The 20,981-nt window shown below is 40.6% G+C and overlaps 1 protein-coding gene across 2 annotated transcripts in view; it reads right to left on the reverse strand.

Annotated features, from left to right (window-relative positions):
* The window catches only part of apaf1 (apoptotic peptidase activating factor 1), a 47,378-nt gene that overhangs the window by 13,492 nt on the left and 12,905 nt on the right, over window positions 1–20,981 (reverse strand). Inside the window, exons 20-27 of one of the 2 annotated variants that reach the window (XM_026146907.1) lie at window positions 20,829–20,948; window positions 20,563–20,688; window positions 17,840–17,956; window positions 15,032–15,157; window positions 13,470–13,601; window positions 13,254–13,379; window positions 10,453–10,578; window positions 8,698–8,844 (exon numbers count right to left, since the gene is read on the reverse strand). In XM_026146907.1, coding sequence (XP_026002692.1) covers window positions 8,698–8,844; window positions 10,453–10,578; window positions 13,254–13,379; window positions 13,470–13,601; window positions 15,032–15,157; window positions 17,840–17,956; window positions 20,563–20,688; window positions 20,829–20,948 — 1,020 coding nt within the window. The remainder of the gene's footprint in view (window positions 1–8,697; window positions 8,845–10,452; window positions 10,579–13,253; window positions 13,380–13,469; window positions 13,602–15,031; window positions 15,158–17,839; window positions 17,957–20,562; window positions 20,689–20,828; window positions 20,949–20,981) is intronic. The other variant, XM_026146906.1, reaches the window with a different exon arrangement.

Here is a 20,981-nt window from a genome sequence, read left to right on the forward strand (position 1 = left end):
GTTGAGGATTTTGTCAAACATTGTGAAATTTTGAAAACAAAAAAGTGCAGTCAAATTTTGATCCACAATGCAATACCATCTGGAGTCCAAAGGCATCCATGTTAATAAGTGATTCTAAATTGGAAGCAGCTGTGGATCTGAGTGTGTGGAGGTCTGTCCTGTAATGGAGTGGCGTCCCCATACTCTATAATGGCTGGGATAGAGGCTCACTAAATCACTTGGTGACACGTGAATTCTAAAATATTCAACATTTTGAAACACACCGCCCCCTTTTTCTTATGTCCAATCAAAAAAATAAATAAATAAATAAATATCACATATGCAACAAGTATTATTTATGCAGAAGAAGAAAAAAGACTTTACACAACAGGATCTAGAGACAGAAGAATGAATAGTTGTAATGACTAATGTTTAGCCTTGAGAGAAAGCATTAAGATCGGCTTTGCCGGTGAGGAAACATGAGACACATTTACTCATGGCTTAGTCAACCTCATTATACGAGAGTCTTGACTGCTCGATACCTCACCCATCCCCCGGGAGAGGTGAATGCAGTTACTCTGGACAGTTCTTTTTGCTCAGACCTACGCAACTTGCTGCTATGCAAGTCTTTCTCAATCTTTGACACATTTTTCATCCATCAACTGTCTCTTGAGGGAAGGTCAGCGCAACCTTCACTCCTTCATTTCATCTAGTCTCCCCGCCCTCCTACCTCACTTTGAGTCTTGCTTGGAGTGATGACTGGCTCTAACAATTCACTGGCCGCCAAGGAGTTGTTAGGACGCTTAATAATGTTGGCTTGAGCTGATGAAACAGCAAAGAGACGGATTTTGATATGATGGATGAAAGCTAAAAAGGCACACTGATAACCACAGTGTGTGATTGTATTAAAAAAATAATCTAACGACAACTGAAGGAAGGTGTAAAACAGAGATAACAGAAACAGGATGAACAGGTCTTCTGGGAACCCAAGAAAAATAAGGACTGGAAGCAAGGGGAGTCCAAGAAAGTAAAAAGGTGAAATTGTGTTTCTCCCTTTTTCCTCCATCACACGTTCGCCTGATAAGTGATGGCTGACAACAGAAGTAGCAGGGGAGAACCATCACCTGAAATACTCGTATCCATCTGGGCTTACACCTTTTAGAAGTGTATGTATATATGTATGCTTGTGTGCGATTTAGTATGTGTTTGGCAATTCTGTGCTGCTATTGCCCTGTTCTAGTGAAGACTATGTTAATTTAAGGTGGAATTTAGTTAGTTAATCAAAGTTAGTTGGTACAATCACCGCCCAATAATGCAAAAAAAAAATCACATTCAATGAGTTTTCAATGCAGTCTCGATGCTGAAGGTTATTTTCTCACATTAGTAGCCTTTTTTACAGAACTCTTACTTCCTATCATTTCCTGGTACAAAGAGGATGAACAGTAGCAAAGTGGTTGGTCAGATGACATACCTGTGCAGGTAGAGAGATGGTTGGGAGAGAGGACTCTTGGAGATTGGGTGAACAAGGGTGATGGAAAGAGCTACAGTAACTACGGGGGATATAGCTGAACTGCCATATCATGAAGACATGGAAAAGAACTGTTGAAGCTGGGCAGGAACAGAATAGGAAGATCAGAGAAGATTCATAGATGTAGTGAAGGAAGACATGCAGAGGGTTGGTGTGGCAGAAGAGGAAACGAAGGATGGGATGTGACAGAAGCGGATAATCTGATGCGGCAACCCCTAAATGGAGTAGCTGAAATAGGAAGAAGACTTCTCATTAGGGCTTGCTAGATTATCCAACAAGTTTCTCGGATTCTAATTTTAAAACAAGTCTGATCCAACTGATGCAAGATGATCAACCAAACAGGATTCAGATCCCTGCTAACGACATGGCTCCTAAGCCTGGTTTATGACAGGTCGCTTAGTAACACAGAACAAACCTGAAGCCTGGGTTAAACTCTGTTGAGGATATGGACACGCAAAGCTGGGGACCCAACAGCCTAGTATTCATTTGGGTTATACTTCTTTGAAGTTCACTGCCCAGGTGCATGCGTAGCTGGTGACTGTCATTTAAACTCACCGTCCAATAAGCTGACTCATGGATGCAGAAAGTATAAAATCTCCTAAAGAGTACCCACAGTTACTGATTAGGGCTCAATACTATAGGACAGGTCTTTTTCTTTTGAGTCAGTATTTACAAAGAGACACTTGAGTGCTTTTGTTTTGTTTGTAACATAATGGTGTGAATTATTCTGGGCTGGTGGGGGTGCGTGCGTGTTCTTGCAGTCAGGATGAGCCTTTTCACACCTGCTGCCTCCCTGTTGGACCATGGCACTGTGACGGATTGTCTCATCGCCGTTTGCAGAGTTTGTGTGTTCGTGTGTGTATCAAGGCCAGGTGTGAGACAGGTACAGCATTTCCTGGCAGGACCCAGAACAGAAGAGAGAAATGATGGGAGTCACTGTAGAATGTAACGGCCTCTCTCTGAGGGCTGGACCACGCCACTACATCAAATCCTGACACACACACACACACACCCCAAACAATTCCTGAAGGCGTTTGTTTTGTAAGAAATACAAGCAATTTAATGTGTTTTTTTTCCTCTTTTTTTTCAAGAGAAAAAGAAACACTGGTGACAAGGAGCACGAGAAGTTTAATTAAACACTCTACACCGGCATCTACCCACAACAGGGGACTGGACTAACACATACCCTCACACAATGGCCTGCTGCTTTTAATTACACTCGCATCATTCACCCAAGCATACAGAGAAGCAGGGCGTGATAAAACGCACAGAATGAGAGCAGCACAGACGTGGAAAAACAGCAGCTTGAGAGATGATTAAGGAAGGAGTACTGACAGAGACAAGAAAACACAAAAGCACCAGGACAAACAAGAAAACATCATTCTGCACAGGTGGCCAAGGAGACAAATAGAAGGAGACAAACAATAAGAGCTACAAGGCTCGTGTTGTATCATATCAAGCCATCGTCTAAGAGAGATCCATGGGAGATGTCACCCGCTGTCACTGCTCTGGCTCTTATCCGGCCAGCAACATCATCATTCTGCTAGCATCAACACACCGAGTCACACCGTGGAAGGGCTTCTCATGTTTACAGCTGTGATCAGAGAGGATCTGATAGCTGAAAACTCTCCACTGAATCACATCGCGATAAGGAAAACATTCTCGGGTGTGCTCCGCTTTGCTTACTATGACAGCTGTCTTCCAAAACGCTGTCGCACAAATGAAACGTGGTTCGGTCTTAGCAGTGTTATCACCTGCTGTGTTTAATCCGTTTAAACTGAACTTTGGTTCGTTTGTTCAGATAGGAACTGAGTAATCGCACTTGGGTGTGGACCAAAACAACCGGACCAAGACCCTTTGAAGGAGGTGATCTCATTGCAGATCCAAACAAACTCCAGTGCGGTTTGTTTATGGTGTGAACGTGAGCCGATCTCGATCCGAATCAACTACCAGGTGTACGTTGTAAGTTTGAGCTATAAAACCTCCAATACTCACGTATGCTTTGTATTCTGGCATGTGGCAAGGTACTATAGATGTGAAAGGGTCTGTAGGAGCTAGCTACTACCTGTGAAATGAACCTAAATTCTCCAGTAGTCCAGAACGCACTTTCTTCCTGTACTTACTACATTATAATCTATGAAATAACTGCAGAATTAACAAAAACAGTGATTAAAGGGTTCATTTTGGTTTATATCAAACCTAATCTAAATTGTTCTTATGCTAATACTACTTCCAAATATTGCCCCCAAGATACATTTGCTGCAGTCTTTAAATTTTGGTTTGCTGTTTCTCTGCATAAACACATTGGTTTAGATCTGTCGTGTAGCATTACGAGTCAGTGGAGTTTCGAGCTCTGTAATGCTATTTATATGTGCTGATTATTATTCAAATTCGTAAACAATAAAGACTGCGATCACATCCTGATTCTGGATCAGATTTTTTTCTAGCCAAGTTAATCAAATTGGTCAACTCCTGACACCAAACATATTAGGAACGTTTTAAGCATTTTACAGTTGTTTATTGAAACCACGAAGAATGAATTTGTTATTATGGTGAAGGTATAGTTTTACAGTACACTGCATTGTCATTTTCTTTACTCTGTTATCAGGTTTGATGGTTATAAACTCTAATTCTAAATTCTAATTAACAAAAAAACAAGTTACTCAGCCCTCATGCTCCTCAGCTAAGCCTTTATTTAGAGCTTTTGTGGTGTTCAAGCCAGACTTCGATATCAGCCTACATCTATGATCCAAACGCACATCTTACACAATCCCACTGATCCTTCATAATGAAATCTTTCCCTTACACCAGCTGAGGATAAATACAAACCAAATACCCTTATGAGGGCGCTCAAATGATCGCCAGGCCTTTTTCCAAGACTGACAGAAGAATGATTACCACATAAAAAGACTCCATGAATCATTCTCAAATCTGAGAAAATAGTTGAGTGATAGTAAATAGTATCTGGCTTTATATTTATTCATAACTGTCAGATCCAGATGTCAGAAACAGAGGTTTTAAATATCAGCTTACTTACTAATAAGTTTCCATGTAAAATTGAAGACATTTGTTGCAGAATGGGCGAGCGTGGAGACACGCTGACAATAATCGTTAAAACAGATTATTATTGTGCTTTCTCAGTCTGTGGGCTATATTATCTGTCATGAGAGATACTCACTCTGTCAGGGTAATTACTATGACAGACGGGATGGCTTCTCATCGCTGTCCAGCTGACACACTATGTGATTAATCAATCAAAGCCTGAGGCTGAGGGAGGTTCACCCTTTAAGACAGGCAGAGTAATCCATCACCTCTCCTCAAATCCACTCGCTGATCTATCACGTCAACATGCTTCGCTGAAGAAGACAGAGGGTCTATGAAACGGCGTAACAGAGTGATTCGATTCCCAGAATAATTATGACCGTCATCCTGATGTGACGCAAGATGAAGCAGATGAGGTCTGCATTAGTGCTGCGGGTAGAGCACCCCTGTTTGTATGTGTTTATTAATAAACAAGCAGAAGGGTGTTTTAGTAGACATCTAATGCTTTTCTTAATAATTTTGTCACAGTTTTAAGGGCGACATAAGCAGATTACAGCACATGACTATTAGATTTTCACTGGCAGGTAAGTTTGAGGATGAGATAAAGAAAGAAAAAAGGATTTAAACAAGTTTATCTTGGGGTTTTTTGTTTTGCTTCTCGGGTTTTTAATCTGTTGCTAGCAAACCATGATCACAGGAATATTTTTATTTTGGTGAAAATATAGGAAACGGCTTTGTTGCCAGAATTTTGGTGTGAGACCATTATCATGTCTGTGTACCAACTGTGAAGTTCAGGCTGATAATCAGTTGGCTTAGCTAGATGCTTTTACACTTCTGTCTTTATGTGGATTACACAAATTACACACACACACACACACACACATACAAATCTTGGATGATCAAATACATCATGCAAATTTTTGCCAACTGTAGGGGAAAGGAAATGTTTGGTTTAAGAAATATTTAAGTAGTTAAATATGAGTAAGTAGTTGGATAACAGTAAATAGCTATTTATTTGTAAAAATCTATTGAATATTGTTTATATCTATTCATAAATGTATAACAAATGTTCTCTTCCCAGCTTAAAAATAAGTACTTAAAAAAAAAAAAATCACATACACATATTTTAATTAAACTGCCTTTAGCTTAGATAGTGGCGCACATTCACTGTCTATGCACGACTTGTTTTAATATGTATTAATATTTCACTCAGAAACTGTATTTATGAAGAGAGTTGGACTATGAAAATCTTTTCCAGTACACTCCAAAGACTCAAGAGGTTAAGGTCTGGATGCTGTTGTTGCCCATCCTTGTGTGAATATCCAGAACCAGTCAATCTGAGCCGATGAATCCTGGCATTGCCATCTTGGAATATGCTGTGCCATCAGAGAAGAAATTAAATTCACTGATGTAAAAAAGGCATAAATCAGGTAATTCAGTAACCTATACTTGCAGTTTAGTGGAAGGCCTTTACGCATTTAAAATTCAGGTGGTGAAAAAAAAAAATCTATTAATTCTGGACACTTAATGAAAGACTCATTCCGATCATGGTTTGATGCACATGTCTGCGACTGATCATGACTTGATGTCGAAAACTACCCCAGATGATGAAAACTGCATCTTCAGCTACAAGAAAGGCTACGAGGAAGTGCATCACTTCAGGAGTGTTACAGTTGTTTTTGACATACACAAAGTTGTCCACAATGAATATATACATACCCCCAGATCAGATTGTCCAGTTCTACTGTAACAGCAAGCGGCCAACAATGTGATGGAAAACATTGAAAATAACTCAAAGTCTTTAAAATGCAGGATTTTTTGGGTTACAGCCTCTATTTACCAGTAATTTGGCTGGAGACTGGGATCCTCTCTCCCAAAGTGCAAGTTGATGGGTTGCCACTTTGAGGGGTATTTACCCACTCTCCACAGCACACAAACAAATGCAAGGAGAAAGAAAGGGACTTTTACAGAGGAACCTATTTTTATTTTATTATTGTTCAGTTGCTGATCTTTACTGTAGTGGATACTGCTCGACTCCCATTATTGTGATTTCTTATGTCATGTTTCCAAAAGCTGCAACAGAATAACTCAACATCCAAAAATGGCCCTTATTATCTAAATCCAGAAAAAAATCTAAAGATCATAAATATTCTCATGTATGATGTCATGCTACAATCGTGGTCTTTTGGAACCGCCTGGTGAGGACTTTTATTCTTCGACTACTCTGCACATTCACTTTATACCTCGAGGACACAAAAATACGTCTGAAAGAGCTTTTTTTTTTTTTTTAAATGTTTATATTCTAAATACCAAAGACTCTTAATTAAAATGAGTACATTCAACGATTATTTCAACTTTTGAAATAATTTCCAAGTTTTATAATCTTGTCAACAGCAATCTGCACCAGATGAGATTATGATGCGTTTTGGCCATCTGTCTATATAAAGCCTGAACAGCAGCACTCTCTGCCTTCGACAGAAACGACTCTGTCGACCCACGCATGCAGGTATAAACAAATGCGCACTTGTACACAATCGTGCACACGGCACTACCCCACACACAGTATCAGGAGTAATCCGAGATATAAAGCCTCATGGATCAGAAGTGCTCTCCCTGGAGAATTACATCATTGCTGAACAAATGGCCAATCAGAGCTCAGCTGAGACTGTCCGCTTTGTGACCCCTCTGCTGTAAAGTAAAGGCAATAAGAACGAGACCGTAGACCTAGAACATTCCAGTCACGTCACAAGGAGACACTGATATCTTTCTCTAAGGCATTCTGTGTTTTATGTAAACCTGCAGCATTGCAACAGCTGTCTAGTGAATGCAGAGATGACACATGCTGGCAAGCATCTTTCCATTGATTTTACTGTGATTCTCAATCAGCGTTCATCTACCTACCTACCTTACATTTTTTAAAATAGAGTCATCAAGAAATGTACTCTGCATACATCCATAAACAGCTTTTCAATAAAGAAATATACTCAAGTTTATTAGTAAGTAGGAAGCAGGACAATACCTATGTATACGTCAATACAAGGCAATAAAAACACACATTACACAGAGTGTGTGTGATGTGATTACTACTTAGGGTGATAGTAGGTAAATTACTATCTATCCTTTGTTATTATTTGTGGGGGTTTTCATCACTTAATAAAAGGATTTGTGACCAGCCAACACTGTTAATTTTGTTTCCTTATAAAAGTAAATATTTTGTAGTGTCCTGGCAGCATCGGGGTTGCATACCATGAAAATGAAACACTGCCCCCCTCTCATCCCCCAGAAAAATCACGTAAAAAAAAAAAAACAACAACCCACAATGTAAAAAAATGAAGGTGATTATTCAGCACTCGCCATAAACTGCAATATCTCAAGCTCATGGAGATATTTGTTGCTTATTATCAACCACCTCATTCTCCCTTTATTTCCTGTCATCTTTCCAACTGGTGTTTTAATGAAGACATAAAATGTCCAGTGACTGTATGCCTCTGCTGGCCAGTAGTGCTGAAGTTTAGATCCATGTCTGTGCACATTTATACGACAAATGTAGTAAAGTAAAGGAAACCACAGAGGAAAAATAACAAGTGGGCATCAAAGACCTGTCATTAATTCACCAAGGACTAACAGGATCAAAATCTCTCCTGCTCACAAATTATGGCATTAAATAATGTCCCACAAAGCAGTTTGGGAATTACATAAGGTCACTGAGAGACTGACTTTTGACCTTTTCAGTTTAAAATGTCATCAGTTTGCAATCTATCCTTTGAAAGGTTGCCAAATTAATAATGATTCTTGAGGTTTAGGCAAAAGTGAGGTCAATTTGACCTTAGAATCTTGACAATCATATATAATAATTTCTTCTTTAGGTTCGAGTGAATGTTTGTGCCAGATCTGAATACATTTCCACAAGGTGTTTAAGAGATTCTGTCACTTGAATGACACTTATTGGCGTATATCTAACAATGTCAGGTGGACGGACAACTCTGAGAACCTTGTCCATGCAGAGGCAGAAGAAAAAACAAGTAAGACGGCATGGATTTGAACAGCTCAATTCAACTTAACTGCATTTCACTCCCTTGAGAACAGACGCACCCATTGCCAGCTGTGAAAACCAAATGGGTTTGAATGTGCAGAATGCATTAGCATACCTTGATGTAACCTCCAGTTGAGACCAGAAGAGAGTTGTCTGGGGAGAAGTGCAGATCTGTTACCCAGCCTCCATGCAGCGAGTCCATGCCATCCTTACCGTCCCGGGAACAAACCTTCAGCAAGGACCCATCCTTGACACTCCAGAGCTGTGGTGCACAGTCACACATTATAAATCATCCAATAAACAAATGTTAGGGCCTATAAACAACTAACACACATTTTACGCTGTCAGTTTTAAATACATGTTTCCTTCTTGTTATGTAATAAAACAGATGTAGTGGCTGGTAGAGTAAAATTGTAGATTCCATTCATTAGATTTAGAGGTAAGCTTCTTTACCTTTAAGTCGCTGTCTTTGAGATACACTTTTTCTCAGGCTGACACAGGAGTACTGACATTATTTCAAGTATTCTCTATTCTCTTTGTGGCATCTTTTTCTAAATCTTTGACGGCTTTAAACTATGTTGTATAGTTTATACTCTCATTAATTTCATTGCTATACGTACTAAGCCGATCTTTGGCTTCCCCTCAGTATTTTAAGAGCAGCACATGATTGTATATATATGTATGCCAGTGTCAGTAAGAACTTTAGAAGATGACAGTCTGAGGACTGAAACATCTCTAATAAAATATGCACGTATATCTGGGATTATTTGCACTCTCTAGGCCCCCTGCCACTAAGACTTTATGATGTGCATGAATTCTGTTGAAACTGCAATATTAAGGTTTGATGCTATAAGCTTCTCTTGAGCCTAAAAACATGACAAAGGAAACACAGAAGAGTATGAGGATTGCTCTTTATGTGACATTTCTGTGTATAGTTTGAAGTAAAACCATATAATATATAACATACAGTATATAATGAAATGATGAGTCTACTGCAGCTGTTATGCAACTGTTCACATGTCATGTTCATTTGACAGTGACACATCACACATACCGCTATATTTAACACTTTGCATGCTTTTTGTGCTGAATGACTCACATTTGTTTCTATAGAAACCGGGGCGAGATTTCGCTGTAGTTTACGTAATTGAATCTGATGGATTCGGTCATTTCTAAATAATGGAGCTGCTCTGCGCAGAGGCCACTAGAGGGCATTAACCCTTTATTAACCAGATACGGCTTGCTGGCTGAATAGCAGATCTTCTCCTCTACCTCTCACACAGTATGGCTTCATATTTACTTTGGATGTGTGAGTTTCTGTGTACATTGTGTACAAGTGCTTCATTTTCCAAAGCCTTAGAGATCCAATTTGGCAGCCTGAGTCCTCTCCTTCACCTCCCACTGTCAGACGTCTCCTCCTCTTCCTGCTATCTTCATCCCAACTTCTTACACACTCTTCCAGCTCCCACACCCCCTCCTGAGAGGGAGCCCTAGCTCCCCCCTTTCATCTCACCCCTCCTCCGTGCACCGCAGCAATCATGATGCATTAGTAAGCACTTTATCTAAATGAGTGATGAGACGTAATTACAGAGTGATTTCTGGAATAAATGTCGACTGCTATAATTGCATTTTTTGTATGTTCCACAGCAAATTAGGTGGTTTAATGCGTTGTCATATTGGTAACATAGAGCAGGCTAGTGTGTTGACACCGCCATATTACTTTGCATCATCCCTCCCCAACAAAACATTGTGTGGCTCTGTGTATCAGGTTGCTTTACATCAGCAGCAGATGCCTAACTAGTCTCTTTCTAGAACAGCAACCAGAATAAAAGGACTTCAAAACAAAAATTGAGTATTTTTGAAAACACACCCGGATCTCTCCGTTGTCATCTCCCGTTGCAAGGTGTTGGCTGTCCCACGAGAAACGGCAGCTTCTCACACACTCCTGATGGCCGATCAATGTGTTGGCACACTGCCAGGACTCGCAGTGCCACAACTAAGAGCAGAATGAAAGAGAAAGAAAAGAAAAACATATAGAATTTTTTTTTAACTTAACATTCACACTTTCACACACAAGTTTGCGACCAAAGATCATTTAGTCAAGATAGACAAAGGCCTTTACACATCGGACGTGTAAAATCCGTGCAAATGTTTCGTGCATTAAAAATATTTCTTAGACTCAGCTGTCCTTAATGCAGCCGTTTAAACCGACCGTGTAATTTACGTGGCCGACATTTTTTTTTTTTTTTTTAACCAAGCTCCATTTTTCAGATCCGAATAAACAAAACACAACATTTAGAATGTCGCATTTGGCAACATTTATGCATCAAAATGTGCACTGGTACTGCAAATACAATGTTATGGAAAGTAAATATATGATATGGAAGTAATATAATACTATTTTACCTCGTACTCACAGTTAAAACAATAATTTCCGAGCCGACTGACCCAGTCTATCTCCAAACTGCCACACTGACATCCTGAAATATGTACGAAAGCGGTCGAGATACAGCTTCAGATCCTGGATCAAACCATGAAATTCTCCCTGCTGCTGGCTTCTCCAGACAACTGGATGAAACCAGAATCTCCGTTTCTTCCTTTTCTTGTGTAGAAACATTAGGACCAGCATTGCTTGATACTGACTTCATTCCACAGTGTATTTTCTGGGGACAAATTTTTGGCAAAAACACTACTTGTTCGGTCTGTACATAAAGTAAGTTTAGATCTGAAAATTTCTGAATTTTGTGTCGGTTTTTACGTGAAATATATTCTGCATCAGATCTATGTCGTAACTTACGCTATACTTGAAACCCCATTTTAACCCTATGCTGCAACCTTCTACATAACCTGACGCACACCTACTGACAAATTTAAGTACACGTTGGGTCGATGCATACCACAACAATTTGAATCGCGTGGAAGGTTGCGGTGTAGAGATAAAAGGAGTGTTCAGTTGCAACACAAGTTAGGATGTAGATTTCCTGCAGAAATCTAAATCACAGTTTAAGGGTGCTTTATAGGTGATGAATAAGCTAAAGTGTGTTACATTTGCTATATTTTTTATGTTCAATATAAATCTCTCTGTTTAGAAATGTTTGCCTAGCAATAATCTGTCAGAACAGAATCTGTTGTAAATACTGAAGATTGAACACAGTAATAATGACACAGAAGTTTAATTTCTGTTGCTCAGAAAAATCATCACCCACTGATAGATCTTATGACGGCAAACAATCATGCCAAATGCAGAGCTAATGTTGTTACAATAACATTATCTGTTCATCAGTAATCTTTCCCTCATTGCTACCGTCTCTCATATTTTACTCCCTCCTCCACATCTTTTCTTTTTATACTCCTTCCTTCCTCACTCCACATCCTGCGTTGCACTGAAAATAACACGCCTCATAATTAGACACTTCATTTGGCAGTCGACTAGCTACGTCTGAACACAAAGTTCAATTCATCTGAAGGTCAGGGGAAAAGAAAAGAAAGGAGAAAAAAGGGGGATGGAGAGAAAAAGAGGTGGAGGGAAAGGGACAGACAGAACAGAGCACTTTCCTTTTTTGTGGTGCTCCACAAAGCAAGTCATGGCTGAGCCTTTTGGTTTGACCTCCAGATAGAGGGAAGCCAGGGACTTCAGTGTTTGTGTGTGTTTTTAGCTCCTGCTCGGTCTGGAGAGCAAGCACTATGTCACTGGCTTCTAACCAGCCCCACAACACACACACACACCTCAATTATGATCTTTGCCAAATCCATAAAACACACATTCTCTCTCACTGCCGTTTACTGACAGAAGCCAGGTTGGCTGACGACCCAATGCCTGTTCTCTACAGTAAGTGTCAACCGAATCCAAATTCCCGTGTGAAACTCGGCGGCAGTGACTCTTGATCACCGGCTTCAACAAACGCCAGACGGAGTCGCTTTGAATAGTTGCTAATGGTGCACACTCAGGGACACCAGTTGTCTGTAAGTGGATAACTGATCGCATATATCTAACACTGAACCCACAGCTGTATTCAGAATCCAAGGAAAGGAAAAGGAATGACACACAAAGATGTGAAAGAGCATGACATCTCAGGATTGTTCAGCTTGTATTACGAAGGTGCAGTTCGCTGCTCTTTGAATGATGAGTAGGGAAAGCGATGATTTAAGAGCTGCTTGCAGAAAACCTCTAGTCCACAGAGTCAGTCAAAGTCAGGCCAAAGTCAGGCGCAGTGGTGTCGGCAAACGGGAACCTGGCAAACGCAATATCCTGACAGGGATGTTAGTTGATTGTGGGCCTGCCAGTCTGCCAGGGTAGTTTGCCAGCTAGACTGGACATGGATGCAGAACGACAGACTGATCTGATGATCTGATGCTAAGTCTCCAAGGCCATTGGGGCATTCTGCTGCATACCAACCTCTAAGGTCTTTTACCAAACTGCTGGAAAAAAAAGTGTTTCTTAAGATATCACCTCTAGCAGTGCATCCATGTGTTTGTGCTGTAAGGAGCCTTGAGAGAAGATGAGTAATATGTCATGTTGTTACTGGAGGCACAAACAGATATGTCTCATCTCCTCTGTGTGTGTGTGTGTGTGTGTGTGTGTGTGTGTGTGTGTGTGTGTGTGTGTGTGTGTGTGTGTGTGTGTGTGTGTGTGTGTGTGAGAGAGAGAGAGAGAGAGAGAGAGCGCTGAACCTTAGCAGTCTTGTCAGTAGAGGTGGTGGCAAAGAAGAATCCGTCTGGCGAGACATGACAGGACAAAATGGTTCCATGATGAGCCTCAATGTCCTGCAGTTTCTCTCCGCTCTCGGTGTCCCACACCTAAGAGTGTGCAAAGAAGAAAAAATTACCATTCGATCTCACACGGCTGTTAAATGTAATATTATAAATGTGCAAGAGCACGAGTTTTACCTTCACAGTACCATCGAAGGACCAGGACAGCAGTCTTGAGTCGTTTGGTGAGTCGGAGAGTAGAGAGAAGCATCTGACTTGCTCCTTATGACCGTGCAGTACTCTACACTTTCCTGACTGCCACTCCCACAACTACGGGGGACAACAGAAAAAAAGTCTTTCAGCCACTTTGTGACAGAGATATCAAAAATCACTTTTCACCCCTTGTTGCCATTTTTGCCTTTCCTATGTATTTAATGAGTAATTTAATCAGTGATGCGTTTCTTAAGTATCTATACATGAAGGAAGAATCAAACTGGTCAAACTCAAGAGAATTAACTGAATTTAAAAAACACATTTCTAACTAACACAACATAGGAAAGTATTTTCAAGCAGTCTTTTCCTCAGTGTAGCGCCCCATAAAATTAAGTGGATAAATCCATCTTTACAACATAATATCATAGTACTTAATTGATTTACTTTCCTTTCCCCTTCCTTTTAAATGTGCTCACTAAATGCTGATGAATCTGTTAAGTTAGAAATCTGGACCTGTGCATGAGTCTACAGAGTGTTTGTTTTATGTGAGCAGAGAGTTACAGGAAATGAGCTGAAACAGGAGTCCAACTGAGCTCAAAGACGGAGGGCAGGACAGAGAGAAGCATCCAGATAATCCTATCAATCATGGCCTTGTGTGCAAGGTGCTGCCTTTCCACCCCCCGCAAAGAATCTGTCATTGGTGTGAAGGTTAAAACTTTTCATTAACTAAGATCAGTGTCACTAAATCGGCATACATTTAAACACAGATATCCATCTTCTTGTGAGCACATATCAAACTGCATAAATCTCAGTTTCTTTTTGAATAAGTGGGGATTGTTTGAGAGTGCTGAGAACAGTGCAGAGAGTAGCTGTATGAATATGGAATTAGATGCTGTGCTGTCGGTGAGGGAAGGAAGTGCTGCAGTGGACAGGTCTGTCGGCAAAGGGAATAGACGAAGAAGAGGGAGATGAGAGGAAAGGGGAAATGAGCAGCAGAGCATGAACGTTGGGAGTTGACAGAGCATAACGGCCTGAACAATACACACATACTCACACACTGCACAACAATAACACATAACAGATAGCTGCACGCGGTCAACACATGAGCAAGACGGAGATAAAGAGCTACCGAGAGCGGCACAGCCCGAGGCAAAGAAAGAGAAAAGGAAGGAGAGGACACAAAAAAAGAGGGATGAAGAATGGAGAGGTGCAGAGGCCGACAGAGAAGTTGGTAGAGTGTAACTGGTAGGGGAAAGTGAAAACACCACAGGGACCTGAAATATTGTGAGGTTAAAAGATTGAGCATGGAAGGCATTTTTACTCAAGGTGAGGAATGGGAATGGGGAAAGAGTAATCAATAGCAGAGAAGAAAAATGGGAAGCAGGTTGGCAGGGGAGGTGAAAGAAACTTGCCATTGATTAGCAGGAAAAGAAAGTGAGGATGGAGAACATACTGATGAATAGGACTAGGAGAAACAGAAATATAAAGCAGACAGACACACAGGATAAAGACAAAAACAAAGCAACCTAGAAAGAGGAGGAACCTACTCTTATGGTGGCGTCCTCAGATGAAGTGATGAGTGTTTGGCCGTTCTGACTGAACTGACAGTGCAGCACAGTCTTAGTGTGCCCCTGCAGAGTGGCCAGAAGCTTCCCAGAGGGCACCTCCAGCACCTGGAAGGAAGAAATAAACATAAATAATCAAGTAAACAGTAAGACCTAATGGTTAATGGCTTGCTCCAAAACGGGTCTAAAGATACACTTATGCAGCAAAAGTGTCTCTGAAGGTTCTCTTTAAAAAAAAAAAATCCTGATAGAAAGTCACACTTTAAGGGAGAACTTAAAAGAAGAGATGTAAAGCACCACTGCTGGCTTAACAGTGATAAGCACATCAAAAAGAAAAACCGTGTGTTGTCACTTTTGAGTTCTGAATAAAACTTTGAGACCCTTCACAGAATAGCCAGAGCTGGATTTGAGAGAGAGAGATAAGATTTTGTGAGTGCCCTCTAAAGGTCAACTGGATGGAACATCAAATCCTGGAGGCTTCCAGAGATCCATAATGAGTTTACAGGTAAGTAAACCAATATGAGAAAGGTGTTAGATAATAACTGAAACTGTCATGAAATACAAATGCCAGTCCTTAAGACTTGGACTATTTTCCTCCAGCACCTCTGTGTGGGTGACATTTCTGGGATTCAGTGAAGTGTGAGTGTACTCAGCAGACATTATAAAAAATTGAAATCCATTTATTTCATTTCATTATCTTTTTGGCAATGTCTTAGATACTTCGGTGATGAAAATCTTGTAAAAACAATGACACACATTCATATCAGTCTGCTTTGTGTTTAGTTGTTAGATGTATCAATCAACTGTGATTGAAACGTACAAAATATACAATATTGTGCAAAAGTCTCAAGCCACCTCCAACTTTTATGTATTTTTCTTCCAAGCACCCAGGTGTGTGATTTGTTACTGTGGTCTTAAACAACAGTTCTCTCTCCAGGCTTTGTGAAAGTCCTTCTTTGAACATCGGCTGCTTTTTCACTCATTTTCCAATTACATCTTGTATCTGACCATTTTCAGAGGAATGTTGGTTTTTGCTTGAACACCGACCTATGAATCATTCAAAAATGAAAGAACCCCAACTTAAGAGATGAACCAGTGTTGTGTCTACATATAAACAACATCTTAGCAAAGAACCAAGAGCCAATTTTTACCGATTTCTTTACTTATTCATAGCAAGTATAAGAAAGATGGGCATAAAATTTGTATTTCTGCACTAACGATGTGATTCGCAAAGAAAAGGCAGCCGACATCCAAAGAATGTCTTTCAGGAATCTGCAGAACTTTTCCTGAAGACTACATGAAGACATTACAAGAAAGTTTCCTAAGAGAGTTCAGACTGTGTTGAAGAATAAAGGTGGTCATACCAAATATTGACTTTCAAGGTTATTAGAATTGTACAAAATATACTGAGGGGTTTTCAGCTTTATTTGCAGATGTTTCTGTAAGTCATTACACCCATTTCCCTGGCAAAATATAAACAAGTGACAGATGACAAATGACTGGCTAAAGACTTTTGCACAGGACTGTAAGGGCTAAACGAGCAGGTTAGCACTAAGGACTGTGCTATAGAAGTACAACACAAAACTGGTAGTTTGGTTACTGAGACTGATCAGCAATCACAAATCACATCAGAATAAAGATCATTATCACAGATTATATTGATTGGGAAACTGTTGTGGGTTTAGGCAACACTGAAAAAGTGGAACAGAACTGTATAATATAATAGATGTTTAGTTGATCACCAAAGCTAATTATTCTACTTGCCAAGGACTAACAAAGTGTTAATTAGGCTATTTTGAGGTGAAATTTGATTTATTATCTACTGTAACACTAATCCAAAAACTTTACTTTTCTAATTAACCATCTGACAGATTTATCCAGTAATAGAAGAAATATTCAGATTTGGAGCAGACAGATGGCTATGTGATTGGGGCATACACCACATGGGGAAAAGCAATGCCCTCAGCAGCTAAGTCCCCCAGTTTGACTCCAAACAGACCGGACATTTGCTACATGTCACTCCCCTCCTGCCCCATCTCTGTCTGTCCCCACTGCAGCTATCCAACAATTGTGATAAATTATGGAATCTGCGATCTGCGAAACCTCATAAACCGCAAACAACAAAGTAATACATAAATAATTAAAGACCTAGAGCACAAAATAAACTTCAGTCCATCCCATCACCTGTCGGTTTTGAAGGTATAAAGTAAAGGCTGATGTCACCTGGGGTTTTTAGCAGGCACTAAAATATTTATGTCTCAGGAGAAAGGGTTGAAAAGTCTGAGCAGAACAAGCCTCAGGGTGTGCTGACCATGTTTGTCAAGCTCCATGTTCTGACACGCGGGTTTCACAGCCTGTGAGAGAACACCTAGGCAAGCATTAAACGTCAGGCTCAAGTATTTCTGGGCTAGGGTTTTAATGGAAATGTCCATGGAGATCTGGTAAAAAGAATAAATAAATATATAAGGGGAAATATGTAAAGAGGGAAAAAAGGGGACTGCTCATTTTAATAGACATAAACAAGCCACTGACTCGCTTTAAGACTCATGTGGTCAAAGACACATGAACAAAAGTGGTGAGATGGCCAAATAATTAGCCTGGTCCTGCATGGTGAGATGTGATAGCTGATACGCACAGTGACAACAATAATCTGCCTTTTCTATTATTAGCTTTAAAAGCCCTTTGAAAAAGTAAACAAACAGCCACACACACAAACAGCAATTAGTTATTCTTGAACACTCTGAAGTGCAAACACATTCACACACAGATCATACTCCTTCCCTACCATACCTGCACGCTGCCTGTGCACAGAGCTACTGCCAGCACCAACCCCCTGTGGGGGCTCAGGAGTCTTCGGATCCTGCAGCCAAGCATCCTTAGGAGATGACTAACTGTCAGCCCTGACGCCTGGCACACAATGCACACGTGCACACAAACACACATTTGCACTTTTCAATCATACAGAAACACACAGTGACATTATGTTCTCTCTCCTGCACGTATTTCACAAACTTTCAACTTTTTACATTAGCATAACAAAGCTGGCAGCTCACAATGCTGCAAACTGACAGATCATTGCTAATTTTTCTCCAGTACACTGGCTATAAATAAAACGACACGTTTAAGGAAAAAAATATGAATGAGCTGCAGCAGTCCGAGGAGCCACGATTTTATCCAGCTTACACTAGGGCTCCACCTGGTGCTAGAACTGCAACAATAAATACCCCTAAATCATTCATTTCTTAATGTGTCAGAATAGAAAACATGTCTGCAACAGAGATTCAGGAATCGGATTATATTCAGTGTTCAGAATAATGCCCAACCCACTGACTCACACTTGTGAAAGAATCGGTCGCTCTCAGGGGCACAGTAATTTCCTGCGTGGTACTGTGAAAAGATGCTAAATAAATATATATAAATATGATGTGGAAGCGATTGGTTATGACTGCAACTGAGCCACGAAATGGTAGGCCATGTAAAAATCAGAGAGCATCGTCGGTGGATGCTTAGATGCACAGAGGTCACCAACTTTCTGCAGAATCAATCGCTACAAACCTCCAAACTTCATGGCCTTCAGTTTAGCTTAAGAACAGTTCGCAGCAAGCTTCATGGAATGGGTTTCCATGGTGAGCAGTTTCATCTAGTCCTTACATCAACAAGTGCATTGCAAAGCATCGGATGCAGTGGTGTAAAGCACGCCGCCACTGGACTCTAGAGAAGTGGAGACAAGTTCTCTGGATTGACAAATCACGTGTCTCCATCTGTCGGTCCGATGGACGAGTCTGGGTTTGGCGGTTACCAGGGAAACGGTATTTGTCTGACTGCACTGTGCCACGTGTAAAGTTTGGAGGAGGATTATAGTGTAGGGTCGTTTTTCAGGAGTTGCGGTGGTTGCTCCCAACTTTGTGGGAGCATTTTGGGGACAGCCCCTTCCTGTTCCAACTTGACTGCACGCCAGTAAACAAAGCATGATCCATAAAGACATGGATGAGCAAGTTTGGTGTGGAATAACACTTCTGGGATGACAGAGTGGAGACCGTGAGCCAGGCCTTTTTGTCAGTGTCTACCCTCACAAATCCGCTTCTGGAAGAAGAACGTCCTATAAACACTCCTAAACCTTGTAGAAAGCCTTCCCAGGAGAGCTGAAGCTATTACAGCTGCAAAGAGCGGGCTCACATTATATTGAACTCTATGGATAAAGAATGACGCATCACTCAAGTTCATATGAGTGTGAAGGCAGACAAGAGAATACTTTTGGCAATATAGTTTATATCACTGTTTGTATGCATCTGCATTTATCAAAATTCTCTCCAGGTATTGTCTTGGATCACTAATCATCGCTCTTTCTTTACTTTCTGGTTGAAAAATTGTTCCCAGGAGACAGGAAGGGAGACATATGAAGGGCCAGAGAGGAGCTGTAATTAAAATCATTAGCTCCTGTATTCATTAAGACAGCAGGACCTCTTAATTAATTAGAGCTGCTCTCTCCTGTAGGGGGCTGGAATGGCCTCAGTTCTGATGTGTCAGGGGACCCTGTTTGAGTGAGTGTTTGTGCTGTAATATAGGACAGTAACTTTGGGGGATGTCCTCTACTGCTGCAGAATATGCATTAAGTACACACACACCAGACTACAATCTCATTCTCTGCTTGCAAACCGCAATTTATCAGCTAGACAAAGAGCAGTGGAGCAAGGAGAGAACGGGGACATACAGAACAAAGGAGAAAAAAAGATAGATAAAACAAAAGAGGGAGAAAAAGAAATAAATACAGAGAGCAGGAGTGAAAAGCACTGAGAATATAAATTACAGGTAAAAGGAAAGGCTAAACATTGAAACAAGTCAAGGGAAAAGGAGATGAAAGAGGTGCTGACCTGTCACACCGCTGATAGGACAGATAAAAAAAAAAAAAAGTGACAGCGATAATGTCAGATCTCATGACTCAACACGGCCTGAAAGAACACCTCCTACAGTGATGTGGAATGGAACATTAAACTCAAATGCTCAACATTTTTACATCTGTACAGACACACGCACACCTGCCCATACATGTATGTGCTTCTTTGATTAGGAAAAAAAAGATATAGGAAATTTGCAGTATTTGAGTACTTATACTCGCTTTAAAGAGGAGAAACATTACTTTTTAGTAAACATTACACTATAGATTATTATTTGATGAAAGGTGATTTCATTTACTCATTACACAGCGTGGTCTGGTTGTTGGTGCATGACAGCACTGGGATTTTCCCCACACAGCCACCTCTAGGGTTTACACAGAATTCAAAAAAAGACCACACACAACACATCCAGACTTGAAGCACATGGACTACAGCAGCAAAAGACCACACTGGATGCCACTCCGGTCAGCTACGAATACTAAAATCTCTGAAAAGAGAGTTCAACCTGGAACTAGCAATTTGTACCAAATAAAGCTGAAAGTGAGCGTACTTTCGATATGCTTGTTTTATGTGCAATTTATTATGTCCTTCAGTAATGTAAGAATCTGTTTAATCTACCTGCACAGTACCATCTTCTTGCCCCAGGACAACAGCAGAGGGCTGCCGACAGATACAGGTACACCGGATCCTGGATGACTTCTCCTCTGACTGGAACAGCACCGATCCTGTTCTACCATCACGCACCTAAAACACACACACGCATTTTTTTTTTTTTTTTTTTTTTTTTAAATCACTGTACCAACCAACAAAAATACTACAGCTTCACGTTCCTGCCACAAAAAAACTCTATGCACTTTGATATATCCACTTTCCTAACAACTCACCTGCAGTCTGTTGCAATTATCTGCAGCTGACACTATGATTTCCTCATGATTAAACAGAACGTCAGAATCTCTCTTCAGGCGGATGGCTGAGGATGTGTGAACCTTCTTGGTCTCCCATATCTTAAAACAGAACGAACAAGATATGTAAATCTC

The sequence above is a fragment of the Astatotilapia calliptera genome, chromosome 17 (assembly GCF_900246225.1).
Source record: "Astatotilapia calliptera chromosome 17, fAstCal1.2, whole genome shotgun sequence".
Lineage (NCBI taxonomy): Eukaryota > Metazoa > Chordata > Actinopteri > Cichliformes > Cichlidae > Astatotilapia > Astatotilapia calliptera.